At 34.9% G+C, this 23,132-nt stretch overlaps 4 protein-coding genes and 1 long non-coding RNA gene across 5 annotated transcripts in view; 2 read left to right on the forward strand and 3 right to left on the reverse strand.

The window, feature by feature from the left end:
* Positions 1-3,385: 3,385 nt before the first annotated feature.
* Positions 3,386-6,878, reverse strand: LOC135744948 (parvalbumin beta). The gene is made up of 5 exons (XM_065263330.1): positions 6,739-6,878; positions 6,245-6,311; positions 6,028-6,160; positions 4,183-4,292; positions 3,386-3,895 (listed from the first exon to the last, which is right to left on the reverse strand). Exons 2-5 carry the CDS (start codon positions 6,303-6,305, stop codon positions 3,870-3,872), a joined length of 330 nt encoding a protein of 109 aa, XP_065119402.1. The 5' UTR covers positions 6,306-6,311; positions 6,739-6,878; the 3' UTR covers positions 3,386-3,869.
* Positions 6,879-6,996: 118 nt separating this feature from the next.
* On the forward strand, positions 6,997-8,154 carry LOC135744952 (uncharacterized). Its single transcript, XR_010530892.1, has 2 exons — positions 6,997-7,122; positions 7,831-8,154. It is a non-coding gene; the product is annotated as an uncharacterized lncRNA (long non-coding RNA).
* On the reverse strand, positions 8,055-12,454 carry LOC135779660 (parvalbumin beta 3-like). Its single transcript, XM_065290494.2, has 5 exons — positions 12,316-12,454; positions 11,825-11,905; positions 10,318-10,450; positions 10,123-10,232; positions 8,055-8,354 (listed from the first exon to the last, which is right to left on the reverse strand). Exons 1-5 carry the CDS (start codon positions 12,410-12,412, stop codon positions 8,329-8,331), a joined length of 447 nt encoding a protein of 148 aa, XP_065146566.2. The 5' UTR covers positions 12,413-12,454; the 3' UTR covers positions 8,055-8,328.
* A 2,797-nt stretch (positions 12,455-15,251) lies between these two features.
* On the reverse strand, positions 15,252-17,461 carry pvalb5 (parvalbumin 5). The gene is made up of 5 exons (XM_065291007.2): positions 17,140-17,461; positions 16,735-16,814; positions 16,067-16,199; positions 15,853-15,962; positions 15,252-15,475 (listed from the first exon to the last, which is right to left on the reverse strand). Exons 2-5 carry the CDS (start codon positions 16,793-16,795, stop codon positions 15,453-15,455), a joined length of 327 nt encoding a protein of 108 aa, XP_065147079.1. The 5' UTR covers positions 16,796-16,814; positions 17,140-17,461; the 3' UTR covers positions 15,252-15,452.
* Positions 17,462-19,200: 1,739 nt separating this feature from the next.
* lmtk2 (lemur tyrosine kinase 2) overlaps positions 19,201-23,132 on the forward strand; it is a 36,488-nt gene continuing 32,556 nt past the window's right edge. The window contains exon 1 of the mRNA XM_065290382.2: positions 19,201-19,701. Coding sequence (XP_065146454.2) covers positions 19,536-19,701 — 166 coding nt within the window. The 5' untranslated portion in view covers positions 19,201-19,535. The remainder of the gene's footprint in view (positions 19,702-23,132) is intronic.

The following is a 23,132-nucleotide window of genomic DNA, read 5'->3' on the forward strand; positions in this document are numbered from 1 at the left end:
GCCCAAGCTCAAATTACTTGGCTAACTAATTAACCTGTACTATTTATATCGGTTTGACTTCTATGTGTGTGTGTGTGTGTGGGGGGCCAGCCCTCAGACATCTGTGACGCCCTTGTAAAAAGGCAAATTAAGTAATAAATGCTTTGCCTTCTCCTGTGCCACCGCATCACGGCCCTCCCTTCCTATATCATAATACAGACCTCACAAAACAACCCACATTCTCATTCATCTCTTTCATGCACATCCAATCCCTCTTTCAGGATCACCTGTCTGTCTCTCTCCACTCCCTTTTTCCACATGCTTTACATGAGGTCATCCTAAATGCCTTATTATAATATTACATAAGTACTTAAACGTTTGCATTGGGAGGGGAAGTGGAAAAAACACCTGTCTTTATGTAAACGTCAATTTACGGCAGTTTTTTTTATAAATCGTCTTCTAATCTGGGTCAACATTTTTATTTTTTAAAGTGTTTCTCTTGACTCTGTAAACAGATGGGAACACATAATCCACTGCTCAGCAGATGCAAAGTAATTCATAGGTATGGTTATGAACACCCAGCACACACACACGCACACACTTTGTCTGTATGCATTGTGGAAAACGTCAGGAAAGTTTATCCGTCTCATTTCATCCAACATAGGCAGGCGAACACCAAGATATCATTTGGGTGCTGATTCAGAGACGCAAGGTCACCTTTTGGGTAGCGCCCAACAGCAGCAGTTTAGCACGCTGTGATCAATGTTTAAAATGTGTCTGCTAGATGCATGAATTATGTAAGAGGAAGCAATATAGTATAGTAGTAATATAGTTAGCAATTTATGGATTCAAGTGCAGAAATTTTTTTCAGAGCACTTAACTTTTACCAAATAATTAATTCATTTTATTTTAAAGTTTAATTCTTCTGTTGAACAAGAAAATATTTCAATAAATGATGATAAGCACACAGTTGACGTTACCATTGATTACTAGAGAATTTGTTTTTCCAACTAATGGATAGCATCAACTGTGCGATTACCATCATTTAACAAAATATCTTCTTTTGTGTTCAACAGAATAAAAACTCATTCAGGTTTACAACATGAGGGTGAATAAATGATGACAGAATTTAAACGCAACATCCTTCATATGTGTATAAAAGAAATAAAATTATGATGTTATATTGATATTTTACGTTTTTGCACTATTCTGCTTTTTTAATTTTATAAACTGCAATATAAAGAGATCTAAATTGGTTTATGCTCAAATAAAGTTACATTTTTTTTTGGTGATGCAAAACCCTTAAAATATGATTTTAAGGTAAAATGTAAATTTATAAATAAAGAATTACAGATGTACAAACTACAGAAAAACAGATGGCTGCTGACTCTGGAAAGTACTCTGTATTGTTTTTATTGGATTTATCATCAGCTTTTGATACAGTGGACCACAAAATACTGTTGAACAAATTGAAACAAGAGTATGGTATTGTTGGGTCTGTTTTAAAATGGTTTTCCTCTTACTTGAGTCACAGAACATTTTCTGTATATATAAATGGTATACTGTCTGAAGCTGCACCACTTGTGTGTGGTGTTCCCCAGGGCTCTGTCTTAGGTCCACTTTTGTTTTTAATGTATATTAGCCCTCTTTGAGCCATTTTAAGAATGTTTCATATCATTTGTATGCTGACTTACAGTTGTATTGCTCGTTTAATGATTCTGAGTCTCACAAACTAACAGACTTGTTGGATAGTATTTCTTGTGTAAATCGTGGCTTGCTAGTAACTGTCTACAATTAAATTTGGAAAAGACTGAAGCCCTAATTGTTGCCCCAGACAGCAAAATCCCATGAATCCTCCAACACATTGGTTCTCTGAGCTCATCTGTCCAGTCGAGCCTCAGAAATCTTGGCGTCTGGTTTGACCAATCAATGTTTTTGGATTACCATTCAAGACTTTTGGTTAGAAATTGTTTTTACCATCTAAGAAATATTGCAAAATTGAGGGCGATTTTATTGGACTCTGATTTTGAGATGGTTATCCATGCTTTTACTTTTTCAAATTTAGATTGTTGGAATTCTCTTTTTACTTATCTCAACAAATCTGCTTTAAAATGTCTTCAAATGGTTTGAAATGCGGTGGCTAGGCTTTTAACAGGATCTGGCAGAAGGACACACATCACACACATTTTATCCTCCCTACACTGGCTACCCATCAAATTTCATATCGATTTTAGAGCTTTAAATGGTCAGTCCCCACAATACATCCCCACAATACATGCTGATTTATTGCCCCACTACTCCCCAGGCCGTGTCCTCCAGTCCTCGGACCAGAGTCTTTTCTTGATCCCAAAGACTACTTACAAAACCCAGGGAGATTAAAGCAAGGTCAGCACACCTGCTAGTTAGTGTCACATTTACATGAAGACGTTGCTGGCTTGCCTATTGCATTGCATTGCACATGTGGGTCAGCAGCACTTCTGAAATGTTTCGGGACACTCCAGGTGTGGGATAACCCAACAAGATGAAGAGAAACTCAAGAGCCCCATGGGTTGAGGACACCGGATCCAGAGGTGCTGCTTACCCAGCAGCGCTGATGCAATGGGCTATAATGATACCTCGCATCCTATACGGTTACTGAGCGATCATTTATTCATTTACATTTGCTTACGTTCTTTGCATGCACACAGTTACACTACACTGAACTTTACACCCTTCAGCTGGGTACATGTTGTGTATCCATTGCAAAATTATTAAAATATATGTCACCATGAGAGACAAGTGTATATGGACAAAGGTACAATAATATACCGCAGTATAATTTTGCTGCAGAGAGTTATTCAGTGGTTGATTTTAGCTTCCCTATTTAGTGTTTAAAATTATTTTAAAATCACCCAGCATGTTTGCCATAAGAATGACAATACTGGGAGTGCTAGCATTTTATTCATTGGAAAGTAGGGACATCTAGTGGACAAGTGACAGGCTTGAGTCAGAGTATGTCTGTCTATCTGTCTATCTATCTATCTATCTATCTATCTATCTATCTATCTATCTATCTATCTATCTATCTATCTATCTATCTATCTATCTATCTATCTATCTATCTATCTATCTATCTATCTATCTATCTATCTATCTCACTTTAATTTATAAGTTATGTCAACTTTTTTAATATATCTATCTACACTGTAAAACAGTTGGTACAACTTTAAAAAGTAAGTTACCTGGTTAATGTTAACTTAAAAATATTAGTTTTTACACAACTTTTTTGAGTCAGCTAACATTTGTAAGTTGAATGAACTGTAATTTTAAGGCAACCAGCTAACTAACTTTTTTAAGTTGAACCAACAAATCTTTTTACAGTGCATCTATCTTAAATTTATGAATGAATGTAAAAACAACCAAATCATTTAGGTTATTAAATTGTGTTTATTAAATAATAAACAAACAGACATCTTAAATAATTATTTGCCAACAACTGTCAACAACAATTGGTAATGGTGGTGTATCTGATGATAGTGATGGATTTTCCGAGTTCACAATGTAGTTCCTTATTAGTCCATTTCTTATTAGAAACCTTTTGTATACAGCAAAAAACGCTTCCGATTTTGAACAAGAAAGGAAAATAAGTCGATATTGCAAAAGAATATTTATTCTTTTCCTATCGTCCGTTCCCGTAAAAGTGCATCAGATTTTACAGTAAGCAAAATTCATATTTAAGACAGGAGACACAACTGCTACATTCACAGTCATCATTTTTGACAGTGTGCTGCATGGGAGGAAACTTCTCATAAGCATCATGAATATAAAAATTATTTATAGTAAGTTGAAAATGGGAGGTCTTGGGCAAAGTTGTTCCTTCAGAGCAAGAGGTGTTGTTGGTCGGAAACCTTTTATGCCTTAACCAAGACAGCGAACTCTGTCAAAAGAAAAAAAATAAAGCGTCAGATTTTGAATCCGATTGCTGCAAGTTGTTTCAACTTTTATTTTTCCCCTTGAAACAAAAGTTAAATTGAAAAAAAGGTGTTACTAATTGAAGTTGAATTTTTTAAGTTGAACCAACTGCAGTGTAAAAAGTAAAAGCTGCTCTACTTAAAAAACTTTTTCAACTAAAATGTTTCAATAAAGTTATTTGAAGTAATTTTTTAATTTGATCCAACTTCTACTTTCTACTGTGTATTTTATACTGTAGTAAAAATAACTAACCATCAACTCCAATCTTGCCATCACCATCGGTATCCCCAGCCTTGAGGAAGGCCTTGGTCTCAGCATCAGTCAGTGCCCTGGCACCAGCCTGGAAGTTCTGCAGGAACAGTCTGTCAAACACAAATACAAAATGTATGAAGCTAATTATGAGCATCCTACATCATGTAATGCTACACTTATATGAACAGTTTTGCTTGACACTTGCCAATAACAAGATTTAATTTAGTTCCTGTGACATCTGAGTACTGCTTTGCAATGAAACAGTGGTAGCAAGTGCATTGGGGATTTCAATACAGTATTTATAATATTATATAATGTAAAATAGGATGCCAATGCACTGCAAAAAATGACTTAGTATTTTTGTCTTGTTTTCAGTAGAAATATCTAAAAGTGAGCCAAAAAATAAGTCTAGTTTTTAGATAAAATGTATCAAATTTATGTGAATTTTGTGGATAAAACAAGCAAACAAATCTTGAATTAAGTGTTAAAGAAAAAAGTTTTTTGAAAAGTTTTTTCATGCAAAAAAATGATTTTCAAGAAAAAACATTCTTAGTATTTTTGTCTTGTTTTCAGTAAAAATATCAAAAAATTCTTAAATTAAGATGCTTTTTATTGGTGAGCAAAACGACCCCAGAAAATAAGTCTAGTTTTTAGACCAAAAATATCAAATTTAAGTGATTCTGTGCATAAAACAAGCAAAAAAAATTAAAAACCATTTTTACCTTGTCTTTGTTGAATAATGGTAGTCTACCCGCATTCACAAACAAACAAAAAGTGCTAAACATGCTAAACATCTCAGTCTCATAGAAATTCCTCTTTTAGAAATGTCAGCCAGAAAACAGCCCAATCTGAAAAACTGATGCTTATGACATCACAGGCATCTCACTGCCCCTCCACTTTAAAATAATTGGCTAAATTTTTTGAGTGGCAGCAAAGTCAGCCAATCAGTAATGAGATTGCAAGTTAAGCCAGTAGGGGGAGCCAAATAGGTGCAAAACCACTTGTTTAAAATCCCCCACCATATTAGAGCTATCTAAGAGAGGTTTTTAGGAAGGCATTACAGACGCAAACAAAATATTTTTGTCAACATGTCACATCACAGAACAAGGATAAATACCCCGTTCAATTATTCTATGTCACCTTTAAGAAAAAGCATCTTAATTTAAGAATTTGTAGATATTTTTACTGAAAACAAGACAAAAATACTAATAATTTTTTTCTTGAAAATCATTTTTTGCAGATTTTTATTTTACATTTTTTGCTTGTTTAATTCACAAATTCACTTAAATTAGATTTATTTTCTTAGGTTATTTTGCTCATTAAGAAAATGCATCTTGACTTGATTTTTGTGCTTAAAACAAGAAAAAAATATTAACTAAAAAAGTCATTTTTTGCAGTGCGTATATACCAAATATACCATATAATACAGTACACTGCAAAAAAGGACGTTCTTACATTTTCTTGATGAGAAAAATGATCTAAAAAAGGTCTAGTTTTTAGACAAAAAAAATATATAAAATATAAAAAGTGAATTTGTGCAAAACAAGCAAAAAAATCTGCCAATGGGATAAGACATTTTTTCTTGAATTTTTCTGAAATTAAGTGTTTTAGAAAAAATATTTGCTCATCATGAAAATACATCTTGATTTAAGAATGTTTTGATATTTGTACTAAAAACAAGACAAAAACACTAAGTAAGAAAGTCATTTTAGCACTATAATTGCCATTATTGCATTGTAATATAAAACAGTATCAACAGTTAGTCCTTCATTCATTTATGAACCACAATGTTTTGTATTTTATGAATGAATGCTGTTGAAAAGTATGAATAATGCTCGCTCTTACTTAAGCTCATCCTCCTCAATGAAGCCACTCTTGTCCTGATCAATGATTGCGAAAGCCTTCTTGACATCATCGGCGGATTTGCCGGACAGGCCGACCTTGGCAAAAAATGTCTTGTGGTTGAAGGAGTCAGCAGCTGTGTGTGAAATATACAACGGGTAAATAGACACCCCACTTTAACAGACCCATTGCAGGTGTTAAATGACTTCGGGAATCTCACCCTTGCATGCCTCCAGTGCTGCAGTGATGTCAGCGTCGCTCAGGACTCCGGCGAATGCCATCTTTAGCTGAATGATAAAACACATCGTATTAAAGCATCAAGAAATGTTATGCATGATTCAACAGCATGCATTATTACTAAGTCTGCAAAACCTGAAGTGCAGGCCCAACTGATCTCCTCTCTTTCGATGTTTAACATGCATAAGCTTACAATCATAATCTGTGCCCTTTTCTATCATGTTGGTCATGCACTTGGTTGAGCCATAAAAGCCCCGCAGATACAGCAGTGTTTCACATGTGGATGTGAATTATGAGGACGTAAATCCCAAAAGGTCCTCATGAGGTCCACTTTAAAAGAAATCAGCAGGCAAAGACAGTCCAGGGCCGATTTTTAAAATCAGATTCCATTTTCTGCTTGTACTGATCGCTCCACAATGAAATTCAGGAGAAATTCTCGTCCATATAGACAGACTCAGTGTCCCAGTGTAAACTCACCTCTGTTGTCTTTCGGTGTTGAAGGTAGTTTGAGAAGACTCGAGCTGTGGACTGCAGTGCTCTCCGGGGCCCTGATCTCTTCCTTATATATCTTCAGTGGTGACTCCAAATATGAATCGTAATGTAATAGACACCCTGGCCGGACGAGGGGCCAGATGACATGCGCCCAGTAGACACCCTGTACTATATTTATCTTTGAAAATGATGATGCTTAAAAGGTGCGTTTGAGAAAAGTCCATCATATACTTCAATGCTAATAATATCCGCTGCTGATAGTGCATGGATACGTTCTTATGGTCATTCGCTTGGAAGGACTTCATGAAGGAACTTTGGGCACATGGGACGCTTATCTCCTGTAGAATAGTCTTCTGCTTTTTGTACTGGGTATGGACTTTGGTTGGAGTCTGGTTTTTGAAATTTATTTATAAAGTCTGGTTAGATATCTGGTGATGTGTAAACATGGATACCAAAACTTTTTGTGTGCTTAGTTGCATTTTGCATGACATTTTGTGCGAATTTGGAGAGCTAGAGTATGTCAATCTTTTAGCCATGTTAGATTGATACTATTATAGTCAGTATATCATCATGACTTGTTATGTTTTGCTTCAGTTATTAACATAAAAACACATTTCTATGAAATGCATTGCAAAAGATTAATGCAAACCTTTGTAAATAACTTAAGCTATTATTGTAAATGTTCAAATATATAATAAGTATAAAGTATAAGATCATATCATTTACACCTGACACTGTATGCTGATTTTAAACAGCAGGTGGAAGCAGAGGGTTCTGCTCCGTTTCACTTGTGCATAGCCAGCTAACATGAAATAAATAAATATAAAGCTGCTTTTCTTGTATTTCATCTGTGCTTCATTTTTTACCATGAGAAATGTGGCTAGTTATCACTTTATTGCTTTCTTTTCTAAGACGCTTTGGATAAAAGCACCCACTACTCTTGGTGCATTTCAAAACCATTATAGTTAGCAGGACATTACTGACAGTGCATTGCCAATGCTTTAATTAAATGACAGGCGGCACAGGGCGTTTAACAGGTTTCGGAGGTCTAAACTTGGCCTGTGCTTTGTTCCCCAGCTTGATAAGCTATTCTGAGCATTTAGGAAGCTGCCATGGACTCTAATTGGGCATGCGAAAACTATCCCCTGCAAATCCTCTCCTGTGTATCTCGGCAAATCTCCTGGCCTTCCCTCGCCCAGCCGCGTGCCAAGAGCGCCACTTCCTACAGGACATCCCTGACTGTCGGTTCATGATCATGAGCGTTTTCCCATCCAAAGCGAAAAAGAGTTCACTTCAAAGACTTATTACACCAAAACTATATTTATTCCTTGTTTTTCACTCTTCCCCATAAGTGCATTTGAGATTGTACATTTGCACAAGCCAAAGGGCCTGAAAATAAAACATCCAACTAACACAAGCAATACCCCTATCCAGACGGCCGACTCACAATTGAGCGAACCGTCTAAATGTCTTTTATAAATAAGATATGCATATAAAAAAGGTAAGCTGAGAAAGGTGTGAGCTGTCGTGAGTTCTGGTTCCTTGAATACAGAAGGGTCTTGGTCGGATGAAAATTTAAGCCTTTACAAGAGCAGCAAACTCTGTGAGGTGAGACAAAGATGAGACTATCATTAGTTAAAAATTCATTTTAAAAATGATTAAAATTCATAGCCTAAAATTAAAATATAAACGTCATTATATTTTTGTAGTAGCTCTTGGGTACACTGTCAGAAAAAATGGTACAAAATTGTCCCTATCTGTCTCTGGGGTTTACACCATTGCAAACGTACACATTTGCACCTAAAGAGTGCATATAGGGTACATTTTACACTGCAAAAAATGACTTTCCAAGTTAGTATTTTTGTCTTGTTTTCAGTAGAAATATCTAAAAATTCTTAAATCAAGATGCATTTTCTTAATGTGCAAAATGACCTTAAAAATAAGTCTAGTTTTTAGGAAAAGAATATACAATTTAAGTGAATTTGTGCTTTAAACAAACACAAAAAAAGGGAACTTCTTGAAAAATCTTAAAATTCAAGAAAAATGTTGATGCGCAAAATGACCCAAGAAAATAAGTCTAGTTTTTAGACATAAAATATACAATTTAAGTGAATTTCCTTCAAGATTTCATTTCAAGATTTTTCAAGAAGTTCCAATTTTTATGTGCTTGTTTGGAACTTCTTCAAAAATCTTGATATTAAAGAAAAATGTTAATGCGCAAAATGACCTAAGAAAATAAGTCTAGTTTTAGACAAAAAATATACTATTTAAGTGAATTTGTGCTTAAAACAAACACAAAAAAAATGTGCAACTTCTTGAAAAATCTTGAAATTCAAGAAAAATGTTCATGCACAAAATGACCTAAGAAAATAAGTCTAGTTTTTAGACAAATAATATACAATTTAAGTGAATTTGTGCTTAAAACGATCACAAAAAAAGGGAACTTCTTGAAAAATCTTAAAATTCAAGAAAAATGTTGATGCGCAAAATGACCTAAAAAATTTGTCTAGTTTTTAGACGAAAAAATATACAATTTAAGTAAATTTGTGCTCAAAACAATCTGCCAATGGGGTAAGAAATTTTTTCTAGAATTTCAAGATTTTTCAAGAAGTCCTCAAAGTTTTAAAAGCATGTTTTAAGCACAAATTTACTTAAATTGTATGTCTTTTATATAAAAACTAGACTTATTTCTTAGCTCAATTTGCTTATCATAAAAAGCATCTTAATTTAAAAAACAATTTTAGATATTTATACTGAAAACAAGACAAAATACTAAGAAAGAAAGTCTTTTTTTGCAGTATATTAGTACCAAATGCATACATATCTATACCTAAATGGCACATATAAGGATACATATCCTTATATCCTATACAGGATATTTTTTTACAGGATATATTTGATATATAATTAAAAAAAAAAATTCTGACAGTGTATAAAAGCAAGAACAATAAAACAACACTAGCCTTTAGACAAGTATGAACTATACATAATGAAGCTAGGTAGATTTTTTTCTTAACGGGCAGAATGCCAAATCAGTGTTATTTCTGTAAGCCAAAACAACTGTTTAATATTTTTGTTACATTTAACATATTTACTATGTGATGGCATAATTGCCCATTAAGTATATTTGATCAATATTATCATATTATCAATAAACTGTTTGATGTTTGAAGCAAAGACATAAGGATATATTTGACTTTCATAAATAAAACTTCACTATGGTAAAAAATGTGACGATGATCTCTGATCATTGTTACTACAGCACACTTAATTCTGCAGTATTGTTGACAACAAAGCAGTCAATGTGAAGACCTCACTCGTCCAGTATGATGGACCTTAAGATGCATCAAAATGTAATTTCTTATGTACCTTCAGCTCCAATTTTGCCATCACCATCACTGTCACCAGCGGCGAGGAAGGCCTTGGTCTCTTTGTCGGTCAGAGCCCTGGCACCAGACTTGAAGTTCTGCAGAAACAGCCTAAACAAAGAACAAAGTCATGTGACTCAGTTCATGGTTTGGGTTTTTAATGCTGATTTTATATATGATTGATTATGAGTCTCACTTCAGCTCATCCTCCTCAATGAAGCCACTGTTGTCCTGGTCAATGATGCCGAAAGCCTTTTTGACATCATCGGCGGACTTGGCGGAAAGGCCGACCTTGGCGAAGAAGGCCTTGTAGTCGAAGGAGTCAGCAGCTGTGAGGATGAAGGATATTTACATTTATTTCAATGGTTTTAAAGTCATAATACACTTTAAAGCACAGATCAAAAGATGACATATAAACCACACTGCAAGAAAAATGATTTTCAATAAAAAAATTCTTAGTATTTTTGTCTTGTTTTCAGTAAAAATATCTAAAAAATCTTAAATTAAGATGAAAAATCTGACAATGGGGTAAGCAAAAAATCTTGAATATTTTTCTTAAACACAAAATTCAAGAAAAATTCAAGAAAACTTTGCTTACCCCATTTGCAGAATGTTTTGCTTGTTTTATGAACAAAAACGCTTAAATTTGATCATTTGGTCTAAAAACTAGACTTATTTTCTTGTGTCGTTTTGCTCATCAAGAAAAAGCATCTTAATTTAAAAAAAATTGATATTTTTACTGAAAACAATACAAAAATACTAAGAATTTTTTTCTTGAAAATAATTTTTATATGCATTTTTTACTTTAAAACTCTTAAATATCTACTTATATATATAATAACTCTAAATCTGTTTTTAAGCATCTACAGTAAGGTTGTATTTATTAACAATGCATTAGCTAACAACTTACATTGAGTTTATTAATATTTGTTAATATAAGTTAATGCCAATGCATTTGTTCATGTTAGTTCTAAAATGAATATGAACTATTAATGTTGTAAGTAACAAAGTTTTATTATTAGATTCTTAAGTGTCCTAATATTATTTATGGATTTGTATCTGGTCTTATTAAAGTGTTTTCAATTATTTAAGATTGAATGCATATCATTAGGTAGCCTAAAACACTTTCATAAAGTTAGAAATGTGACCTTGCCTGGGAAAACCTGCCTATCTAACATTTCCTTAAAAGAAAAAAGTGTTAAATGTTTAAGAAAAAAGTATTTAAAGATTTTTTTTCTTACCCACTGACTGATTTTTTTAATTTGCTTGTTTCAAGCACAAATTTACTTAAATTGAATATTTTTTGTCTAAATCCTAGACGTTTTTCTTAGTTCATTTTGCTCATGAAGAAAATGCATCTTGATTTAAGAATTTTTAGATATTTGTACTGAAAACAAGACAAAAATACTAAGTAAGAAAATAAGTTTTGCAGTTTGTGATTTACTGTTTTGTACATTAAATCATCCTAAACAATAATATAACATTACATTTTGTGAAAATATAACTTTAATATCTTTAAGATCCTGTCAAAGATTGAAATCACTTAATGAAATCCAGCAATGATGCTCCAAATCTCATGTTTACATAATAAGACTTTAACATGGTTTGAAAAACAGATTGACTTCTGATCTGTTAAGTATAACCATATAATGCATTTTAATTTGATATAAACATAAAATATCACATGGAGTCTCATATCTTACCTGAGCAGGCAGCAAGAGCTGCGTCCACATCAGCGGCAGCGAGCAAGGAAGCGACGGCCATCTTTTCTGGTTCTGATGAAGCTGCAAAATAGTTGAGATCCATCAAATTCAATACACTTAATATTTTCAATGAAATAAGTGACACACAAAAAAAATCAGCATTTCCACTAAACATCTTTACATGGACTGTGCTATCAATCAATTTTTTAAGCATTTGATCTTTAAAAATCAGTATCTCAGTTTCATCTTCATGTATGAGCGGGTGAAATATTCCTGCACATGTCGACAGAAGTAAAACCCTAAGTATGTTTCACTCAAACAACTAGTTATCCTTAGTGGTTGGCCATTGACAATTCGTTTCCAAAGTTCTTCAGTGGCCCAATCCATCCCCAGTATATAACATATTCCAAAGTATGATGCGACGATGCTTTTTCATAATGTAATAACATGCTGGCGACACTCTGTAGTTGACTTCATCCACATCCACTCACCTTGCGCTTGACTTAGGCGAGTGAAAACCGAAGGAGTTAGTCGAGGTGTGACCGAGGCTTCCGTGTGTCCCTGCTTATATACCCTCAGGCTCACCATTTACAGGAATTTAATGCCCAGTAACAGATACCGCATGTAGGACTAGCTTAGGTTGAAAAAATGTGTCTAGTAGTCAAGTTAGGCTATTTTTAGTCCCACAAATGATGTTTAGACCCATGTGTGGGACCCTATAGACATCTCGAGGCCCTCCTCTCAGAGCAAGAGCTCGGGTGAACCGACCGTTCTCACCTTTTCCTACGACTCAACATTTTGGAGGACCTCCGTGTGTTTGCTTCCACCACTAACTCTTAAAATTTTTAAATCACAAAATTCTTTGATAACCATGAATGAAAAGTGGTATCACTTATTGGGTGGGGTTTTTTCCAGGTTAGAAACTTTGGACAAGAGCTTTGCCGTAAAGCATGCCTTAAAGCTGTAAATCATGTCATTGAGAGATAAGTATAATTCATGAGTATTTATGGCATAAGTTGGATTAGGTATACGGAGCATGTGAATAGTGATGGTGAATTATTACAGAATTAATTAACACGTTTTGTAGCTATGAACCTTCATTACACTATTTACATACAGTATGACAGACATAGGTGCTTGACTGAGCCATTTAGTCAAAATTAATTTTTACACTGCAAAAAAATGACTTTCTTGATATCACGAATTTCTGTGGGATAGTCACGGAATTTTTTTGCTCATTTTTCCGTGGCATTCTCACGGATTGGTTACTCAACTGTTTTGTCATATTTTCTTTCCATTGTCGCTTCGGTTTAGGGTTAGATTTACATGAAATGACATCCTTACCCAAACCCAACTCTAACCCCAACGCCAGGCGACATTTGTTTAAAGTTTAGAAAATATAAAAGAATAAATCAGAAAAAATAGTATAAACCAATACTTAAAGTGACATACTAACGCAAACACCAAATCTAACCATAAACCGAAGCGACAATGGTTTGAAAATAGGAAAAAGCAGTTCAGTAACCAATCCATGGGAATGCCACGGAAAAACACAGTCCGTAGCAGGGCCACAGAAAAATGCGGAGATCCGTGAGAATTCCACAGAAAAATTAGCAAAAAATTCAGTGACTATCCCATTTGTATTTTTGTCTTGTTTTCAGTAGAAATATCTAAAAATTCTTAAATTAAGATTAATTAAAATTAAGCAAAATGACCTTGAAAAATAAGTCTAGTTTTTAGACAAAAAAATATTAAATATAAGCAAATGTGTGCTTAAAACAAGCAAAAAAGTTGTTTATTAAAAAGTAAACTTATTTCAAGAACATTTTTCTTATTCCACTGGCAGTTTTTTTTTTTTTGCTTGTTTTAAGCACTAATTTACTTAAAGTTTATTATTTTGTTAAAGGGATAGTTCACCCAAAAATGAAAATTCGGTTATCATTTACTCACTCTCATGTTGTTACAAACCTGCATTTTTTTTTTTTTTGTTCTGATAAACACAAAGGAAAAAAAATTTGAGGAATGTTTGTAATCAAACCGTTTATGGACCCCATTCACTTCCATAGTAGGAAAAAGAATACTATGGAAGTAAATGGGGTCCACAAACAGTTTAGTTATAAATATTTCTCAAAATATCTTCCTTTGTGTTCATCAGAACAAATGATATATGATTACCGAATTAAAATTTTTGGGTGAACTATCTCTTTAACATGATCTGACAAATTTCTGTGAAATAGTCATGCATTATTTTGCTCAGTTTTGCGTGACATTGTCACGTATTTCCACCATTTTACGTGCCCCTACCACGACTTTCTTTTCCGTGACTGTTTTTTCCGTTTTTTAAACAATTGTCGCTTCGGTTTGGAGTAAGATTTGCTGTTTGCGTTAGGAGGTCACTTAAAGTATTGTTTTTTTTACAATTTTTACGTATGCTTTTTAAACCATTGTCGCCTGACGTTAGGGTTAGAGTTGGGTTTGGGTAAGAATGTCACGTTATGTAACAGAAAGTTATTCTAACCCCAAACCGAAGTGACAATTGTTTAAAAAACGGAAAAACAGTCACGGAAAAGAAAGTCGTGGTAGGGGCACGTAAAATGGTGGAAATACGTGACAATGTAATCAAGAAAATGCATCTAATTTAAGACTTTTTAGATATTTTTACTGAAAACAAGACAAAAATACTAAGAAAATCTTTTCTTGAAAAACATTTTTTTGCAGTGTAAAAACTAGACTTATTTTCCTAGGTCATTTTGCTCATCAAGAAAGTCATTATTTGCAGTGTATATAATCATAATCATATAATCTTTTACATATTTATTTAACCTTCAACTACAAAAACCTTTGGGAAACAAATATAAAGTTTTTTATTTAGCCAAAATAAACACTGTTCTTTAGAAATTACAGTATTACTGACAGTAACTTACTGTAGATTTAAATGTATGTTATTTGCAACAGTTTGTTCAAAGATAAATGAACAATAAACATTAAACTTTCTCTTTACAGAAAAAAAACTATAAAAAGTACAGCATTATGCAAAGCGCATTTTTGGGAACCAAAATAAAAAATAAAAAAACAGAAAAAGGTTGATCACGGAATGCTTTGCATTAGGCTGTTTTATCATTTTTTTCTGTAAAGACAAAGACTTGTTAATGTTTAATGTTATTTTTTTCTTTAAACAAACTGTTACCAATAAATTAGATAAATCTACAGTAAGTTAAGTATTTCTTTTTAAAAGATTCATCATTTTCAAGCACCTTTACTCTTAACAGCGATTGTCTTTCAACAATCTAAAAGCATATTTTCCTTTTTAAATGCTTTGCTTTCTTTGTTCATTTTTGTTGATTTTTATTTGTACTGTTGCTTTTCCACACTTCAATACAAAAGACCACACTAAGCAATGGTTGGTAGAAGTGTTACTTGACTTTTATTTAGCAGTTTCATGATCATCAGCTACAGAAGCTAATTTTGATGTTTATTTTTAATCCCAAATAAGATTTAAACAATTACAAGGACTTTTTATCCAAACCTTCGTAAGCAAATCACATGAAAAGCAACACATGGAAGATAAATGCAAAATAAATAAGACAGAAACATGAAATGAATCCAGCTGGAAGTTCAGGCCACGTTTTCATTTCAGCAAGTCGCAGAATTCTGTAAAATTGACAGAGAGAGAGAGAGAGAGAGAGAGAGAGAGAGAGAGAGAGAGAGAGAGAGAGAGAGAGAAAGAGAGAGACATAAATATCAAAGACTTAAACACCCAGAATGAAAGATGTGTTAATTTGACTGGAAGAGGAAGGAAGAGAATTCCCATTGGAGAATTCCCATCAGAGAATTCGGGATCTTTCAAAGCAAACAGTTTGTCTGTATGTGTTTCAATGACTGGAAATTGGTCTAAATCTCATATGTACCACTGATTAATCCCTTAGGTTAAACAAGAGCCAAACAGTTAAAGAGGGACCTATGGTTTCTATAGGAGAAGAGTCCCAAAGGACCAATTTCGGAAGGACTTGTTGCTGATGTGGCTTTACCTTCCATCCCGATTTTGCCATCTCCATCACAGTCTCCAGCTGCCAGGAGAGCATTGGTCTCTGCCTCGGTGAGCTCTCGGGCCCCTGAGCAGAAGTTCTGGAGGAAACGTCTGGAGACACAAAACAAGGAGCGGCATCAGACGAATGAGTCTAGGTTCCCTTCATGATATGTTTCACTTCAAAAAGATTATACTTGATTTAAGGAAAGTCTTACTTCAGCTCCTCTTTTTCAATAAATCCACTCTTGTCTTGGTCTAGAGTCTTGAAAACCTTCTCCCCTTCTGAACAGGCTTTACCGACCAATCCAACTTGGTCGAAGAAAGACTTGTAGTTGAAACTTCCGGGAGCTGAAAATCAACAGATATGACCAAACAACTAATGAAAAATAATTATTATGAATAGTTGCATAAACATAACTGCATTTATGCTAAACCTATATAGTATTCTCAAATAGATTTGTATCAAATTGTACATGCCATGACAAGTGTTTGAATAAAAACACTGATATTTGCATTCGGCTGGACGTTGTGTGTGTGCCTGCAGCATTGGGCATCATCTTATGGAAAAAATACTTAAGCACGATTTTTACGTGAAATTTGCATGTCTGGTGCTCATGTGTGGTCTTGGATGCTTGGCACAAACACACTGGTATCCTGGTGGCAACGTTCCCCAGCTCAATGGCTGCCTGGATACGTGGAGCTACTCAACCCTGATACACAGGCCTATGGGAGTCTCTCTGCCGGCAGAGATGTGCACACATAAATGTGTCTATGCCGTTGTCGTGCATTTGTATGCACATACGAATGAGCCCAGTGAAGATGAATGTAAATGTAATGCGTTAATGTTAATGAGTGATTCAGTGTGTGCAGCTATATCGCTCACCTTGGCAAGCCTGGACGGCTGCTGTGATGTCGTCTTTTTTCAGTAATCCTGCAAGTGCCATGATGTTCCCCTACTAAACGCTAGAAATATAGATTAAAATCAATAGAGGAGCACAAAAACACAGGAACATACATTATATATCTGCCTACTTGCATATTTTATCAGCAAACAGAGCAAACTTTACATTTGAGAACGTCTACCAACTTTTTCTGTTCATTTTGTTATACAGATACATGTTATAGCATCAGGTTAAACATATGCATTTCAAAGTAATCCTCAAAGTACTTCCTCGACTGAGAAACCCTACGAGGCAATGAAAAATTTAATTTTGACAATAAAAATTAAAATCTGACAAGAATAGCATGCAGGTTTAACTGTTTACATGTTAATAAAACAGGCACTCACCTTCAAGTCCGCTGGTAAAAATTGATGCGTGACCGCAGCCCGTCCTCAGCCGTATCCTCTGGAACAATAAAGACACAGAGACCCTCTCCTTCACTTCTGTGATCAAAAGTGCACAGAGACGGTCACGATGGTTCCCCTTAAACCCAAGGAGGCCTTCCTTAGCACAAAACACCTCCCTCCTCATTAGTTAATCAGAGCGGATAATATCTGACAGCTATTGGTTTGAAAGGATGAGATTTTTGCATATACTCACGAAGGACTCAGGTGAGCTCGGAGGTCATTGGCTCTGAGGTACCACTGGGACATCTAATGATGCTGGCAGGATGCAAACATCACTCTGCTTTTATTCTCATTTGTGTAGGAGGGATAAAAAACGGCATAATCACATCACAAAGAAATAAAAAAAGCTGCTGTTAAAAAACAGATAGATTCTACAGGAAAATGCTGTTTTATAACAAAACAGTAAAATACTGTAAAAATGTATATCCTTGCATCCTAAAGTCAGGGCAAATGGTTTCCCAAATTTAATAAGTTAGGTTCCAGGATGTTAATATGGTAACATACTGTTAAATACTGTATAGGGGAGCTTATTAACTGTAGTAGAACTGTAAATTAACATTAGATTGCTGACAACTAACTGCACTGTAAAAAAATTCAGTAGAAATTACAGTGTTACTTGCAACTGGTTGCCGGTAACTTACCGTAGATTTAAGTTTATGTTATTTACTGGCAACATTTTGTTCAAAGTTAAATGAACATTAAAAATTAAAAAGTCTTTGTCTTTACAGAGTAAAAACTAAAATAACAGCATCAAGCAAAGCATTATGGGAAACAAAATCTGAAGCAAAAATAGAAAAAGGTTGATGATTATTTCTGGTTCCCAGAATGCTTTGCATGAGGCTGTTAATGTTTAGTTTTATTCTGTAAAGATAAAGACTTGTTAATATTTAAAATGTATTTAACTTTGAACAAACTCTTGCCAGTAAATAACATAAATTTAAATCTAAGGTAAGTTACCGGCAACCAGTTGCAAGTAACACTGTAATTTCTACTGAATATTTTTACAGTGTGCTGTGAAAAAACGGCCAGAATCTACAGGAAAATGCTGTTTTCAACAAAACAGTAAAATACTGTAGAAATGTACATCTTTGCATCCTAAACTTAAATGTTTCAAGGCAACTGGTTTCCCAAATAAAATGAGTTAGGTTTCAGGGTATTAATAAATAATAAACATACCATTTAATATAGGAGAGCTGTTAATTAACGGTAGATTGCTGGCAACTTATCGGTCAGTAGTTTGTTGTTACTTTACAGCACATTTTAGTAATGTAAGTGCACAATTATCTGAAATGATTTAAATATCATTGTTTTATACAATTAATTGAATTGGTATTGCTTTTAATGATGATAGTTGATGGCTATAAATATTTTCTTTCTCGGTTTCCACTATGATTTGCCTTCATAGACAACAGGTCTAAATTGCAAACATTTTCTTAAATATGAAAGGTGACTGCATACATCCACTAAAATCCATGGCTTTATATTTTATCATTTAACACAATAATATCAATACCTATTTTTAAATAAACAAGTCAAGGTTTTCAAGCAAAATGATTTTTGGTAACCATTCAAATAGGTCAATATAATAATAATAATAATAATAATAATAATAATAATAATAATAATAACAATAGTAATAGTAATTAATAATAATAATAATAGTAATAATAATATAAATAATAAAAATAGTAATAGTAATAACAAAATAATAATAATAATAGAAATAATACAAATAGTAATAGGAATAACAAAAAATAATAATAAATATGAATAACAAAATAATAATAACAACAACAATAATAACAATGGTAATAGTAATAATAATATTTGGGTTCAATGTGACAGAATATTATAACAGTTTAAGCAGGCTCTCTCTCTCAAAGTAAACGAAATTTACAGGAATAACATGAGCAAACGATGTGTCATCTAAATACCGTCAGCTTTGTCAGTCACCACCACCCGCGCGTGCATCGTTCGTGATGCGACGCCACCGACGCTTGACGTCATGAAACATGGCGCTCGTGCGGAAAGGTGATGCTGGACCACTGTGTTTACGGCGGTTTTGATTTTCATACGAACCCAGGAGTTTTACAATGCTGGGAAACGACAAATCTACTCATTTAATCGTCCAGGAGAGGTAGTAAACAAACGAGCGAGGGCGAACGATGAAAATTAACCGTAACTAAGACGCCGGTAGCGGTTAGCCTTAGCTTAGCTTCATGAACGTCACAGAACTGTCCTGTTAGCTAAAGCTAATAACACAACACATGAAGCGAATCGTACAAAATGAGTCTTTGACACGGATTGTATACCAATATAGATGTATAAAGATATAGATGTGCGATTTCAGGCGTCATTTGCGTTGTTTATTGAGGTACAGTAGCTCTGGTTGTGGATTAGCCGCAGTGCTGAGGATGGAGGCTCTCCGTGGAGGTGTGTGTCTGTGTTTACTGGGATTTGTCACACTAACACAAGCTGCTCCAGTCTCATATGAACACTCAGGTAAGATGTCGAGCACTGTCAATGCAATGAACAGTTTTGTCATGTTGTTTTATCTCAAAAGCGAGCTAATGGGTGCATCACATGATGCCTACCTAGAAATCTGTGTTGACAGCTGATATCTCTGTAAAATGTAGTGTGGATACATGAATACTCCAAAGCACTTAAAACATTCAGCAATGCAGGTCATATTAAAACACAATGGTATTAGTATGCAATGGTATTAGTATGCTACAGTTAGTGATGTCAGCAGGTGAACAAATAGTTGACTTATCCATAAACAAACCACTTCAATATTTGAATCAATAATGACTTTTAAACCAGCAGGATTTTTATTAAACTGTAAATTTGATCTTATTGTGCCGGATCACATTCATAGTGTTAATACCATATGTTGTTTTTACAAGTGTACAAAAGGGCCTTGATGTACTTGAAACAGGTCTCTCTTGAATGACATGTCAGATGTGGGCATGTCCTCGTTACAGGTTAGCAAGAGTTACAATAAGGCAAATCATAAACCCATTCTAGTTCTTATCAGTAGTAAATGATTGACTTGTTGAAAAAGTACTCTAAGTAAGATGATTTACTAATCACAAGCATTTTATAATCCAAGTTAATCACAGATCGCTGTCATGTGATGAGTAAAAAAGCACTTTCAAGGTCCAGTTGGCCTCTGTGTTTCGGTAAACAAATCTGTGTTAAACTGGTAGTGATGATAATTTAGTCAAGGTAGCAGATATGAAAGCATAAGGCAGTCAGTGCTGATTAATAGATGTTTACCAAATGGAGTCTTATTGCTTTGGTTTCTTGTGTAAGACATGACCATATTTAAAGTTACAGTAACGTAAGCCCTTTATACACACAGATTATGGAAAATACACAAGATTTGGTTCATTTACGCTGCAATCTGTGCATGCATTCACAAACATACCGTAAAGATCCCGTATAGACACGTGACGAATTTACAATCTTGCACTTGGCATTCTGTAAATGTAGCGCCAATGTTACTGGGTCGATCCCAGAAACAATTACTGGAAGTGTTTGCGTTTACAAAGAAGGCACACTGGCAATTTTATGGAACTTTTCCGGGATCAGCGTCCTGTTGTATGACTTTAAAATAACAATATGTACTGGCTTGACCAGCAGCCTTTAAAGAGCCCCTATTATGTTGCTAGAAACAACGTTATTTTGTGTATTTGGTGTAATACAATATGTTAGCGTGGTTAAAGGGGGCATGTTTTTTTTCATGAATTTTTCCGTGTTTAAGTGCTATAATTGGGTCTCCAGTGCTTCTATCAACCTAGAAAAGTGAAAAAGATCAACCCAGTAACTTAGTTTTGGGATATCATTCCCTGCAAGCATGCGAAAAAATAGGTCATTGAAATTTGGCTCCCCTTTTGATGTCAGAAGGGGATCATCTTATAATAATACTGCAGTCCTCCTGTTTCTACGGCGACTGACAACATCTGGCTCCTGTTTTAAAAGTTGCGACCACGCGAAACACTTTTTTCTCCCATTTTTTTTTTTGAATGAACCGTCTTTTTATATCTAAAATATTTGCTCAGAGAGTTATGCCACTTTTCCATTGCATAGTACCCCACGGTTTGGTTTGGTTTAGTTTGGGTCGGGTCAGCTTACTTTTGGGAGCTCTTCCATTAGGTGCAGTACGTGGTACCCGACACTTTTTTTCGTACCACCTCTGTCGGGGTTCCAATCGACCTGAGCTGATACCAAACGTTAGGGATGCATCGATACCGATACTGGTATCGGGTATCGGCCTCGATACCACATTTTCTAAAGTACTCGTACTCGTTAAAAGTCCCCCGATACCCGGGATCGATACCACGGTCTGAGAAATGTCTATGTTTGAGTGGCGTGTAAGGGGTTAATGCCTCTTGTGTTGTCCAAAGAGGCAGAGTTTACAACAAACTGGAAAACTAGTCACTTGTTTTTTTGTTAAATTATATGACTAAAGCTGTTACCTGTAAATTTGAATCATGTTTTTTATTAAGTACTCAGTATCGGTATCGGCAAGTACTGAAATGCAAGTACTCGTACTCGTACTCGTATTCCAAAAAAGTGGAATCGGCGCATCCCTACCAAACGTGATGCGAAAACATTGTAGATCACTGATTGGTCTGAGAGAATCATCACTACCAGCGTCATCGCTATAATGTAAAAGATTAGCTTTACCTTTAGTGCTAGCTTGCGCTGTCTTGAGCAAACATGTTGTCATCTGTGCTCTGCTATAAGTTCCCAAACTACCTTTTAGCGATGAAAAACATCCACAGGTTGAGAATCAGGGACACCATAACTTTTTCCAGACTTGCAGTTTGTGGTGGCACATTCGCGACAAGCACGTCAGCATTATAACGTTATATGCTTAAATGCAACTTCAATGAGGCTCAGCGGAGCGCCGTCGGCTGACGCCACGGGTGTTTAAACAGAAACTATCATGTGATTCAGAGGTAGTGATAAACACGATGTGCAAACATCTATCTGTGGTGGCCAATTTTAATTTTATGGCGGACTGAGAAATAAATAAATGTATGGGAATGAACGATGCTCTCACTTGTATGATTTCACAGCAGTAGGCAGCACAAATATAACGACACGCCTCTATGGATATAGATCAGGGATGGGCAACTTCGCACCTGGAGGGCCGGTGTCCTGCAGAGTTTAGCTCCAACTTGCCTCAGCACACTACCTAAAAGTTTTAGTATGCCTAGTTAGACCTTAATTGGCTGCTTCAGGTGTGTTTAATTATGGTTGGAGCTAAACTCTGCAGGACACCGGCCCTCCAGGACCGAAGTTGCCCGTCCCTGATATAGATTGTATGCATATGTCAGGCAATTTACAAAAGAGAATCCTGAGTATTTCATTTATGGCATTGGTTTTTGGTTCTGCACAGGTCCGGATCGGTTTTTAATTTACTCTAGAGCAAGTTCACACAAGAAGTCAAATAGGTTTTTGCTATGGTTTGCATATAGTGGTGTGTTTTTGATGACAGCTTATCTACAGTTATATCCAATTCAATTCCTAAAATAAGAAATATCTCAGTATATTGCCTTGCTTGCAGTATCGGAATGTACTGCATTGAATCGTATTGTGACCCTTGTACAGGGATACACATCGTATTGCTAGATTCTTGCTAATACACAGCCCTATCGTTAACATGTACTAATAAATCTTTACGCACAAAGGAAATGTAAAACCGTGAATCGGATAACGGGTCTTGTACAAGGCCCGGGTTCTCCATGAAGATATTTACTTCCTGTCACTCTTTGAATTTAGAGATAAGAAGACTGCTTACGGTCGGGATGTTTTTTTTTGTTTGTTTACAAAACAATTGCCATGAATCTTGTATGGTAAAAAAAAATCTATACTGCGTTTTTGAGAATCGATTCAGATCAGCAAAGAAAATATCCCGATAC

Source organism: Paramisgurnus dabryanus, chromosome 3 (assembly GCF_030506205.2).
Source record: "Paramisgurnus dabryanus chromosome 3, PD_genome_1.1, whole genome shotgun sequence".
NCBI lineage: Eukaryota > Metazoa > Chordata > Actinopteri > Cypriniformes > Cobitidae > Paramisgurnus > Paramisgurnus dabryanus.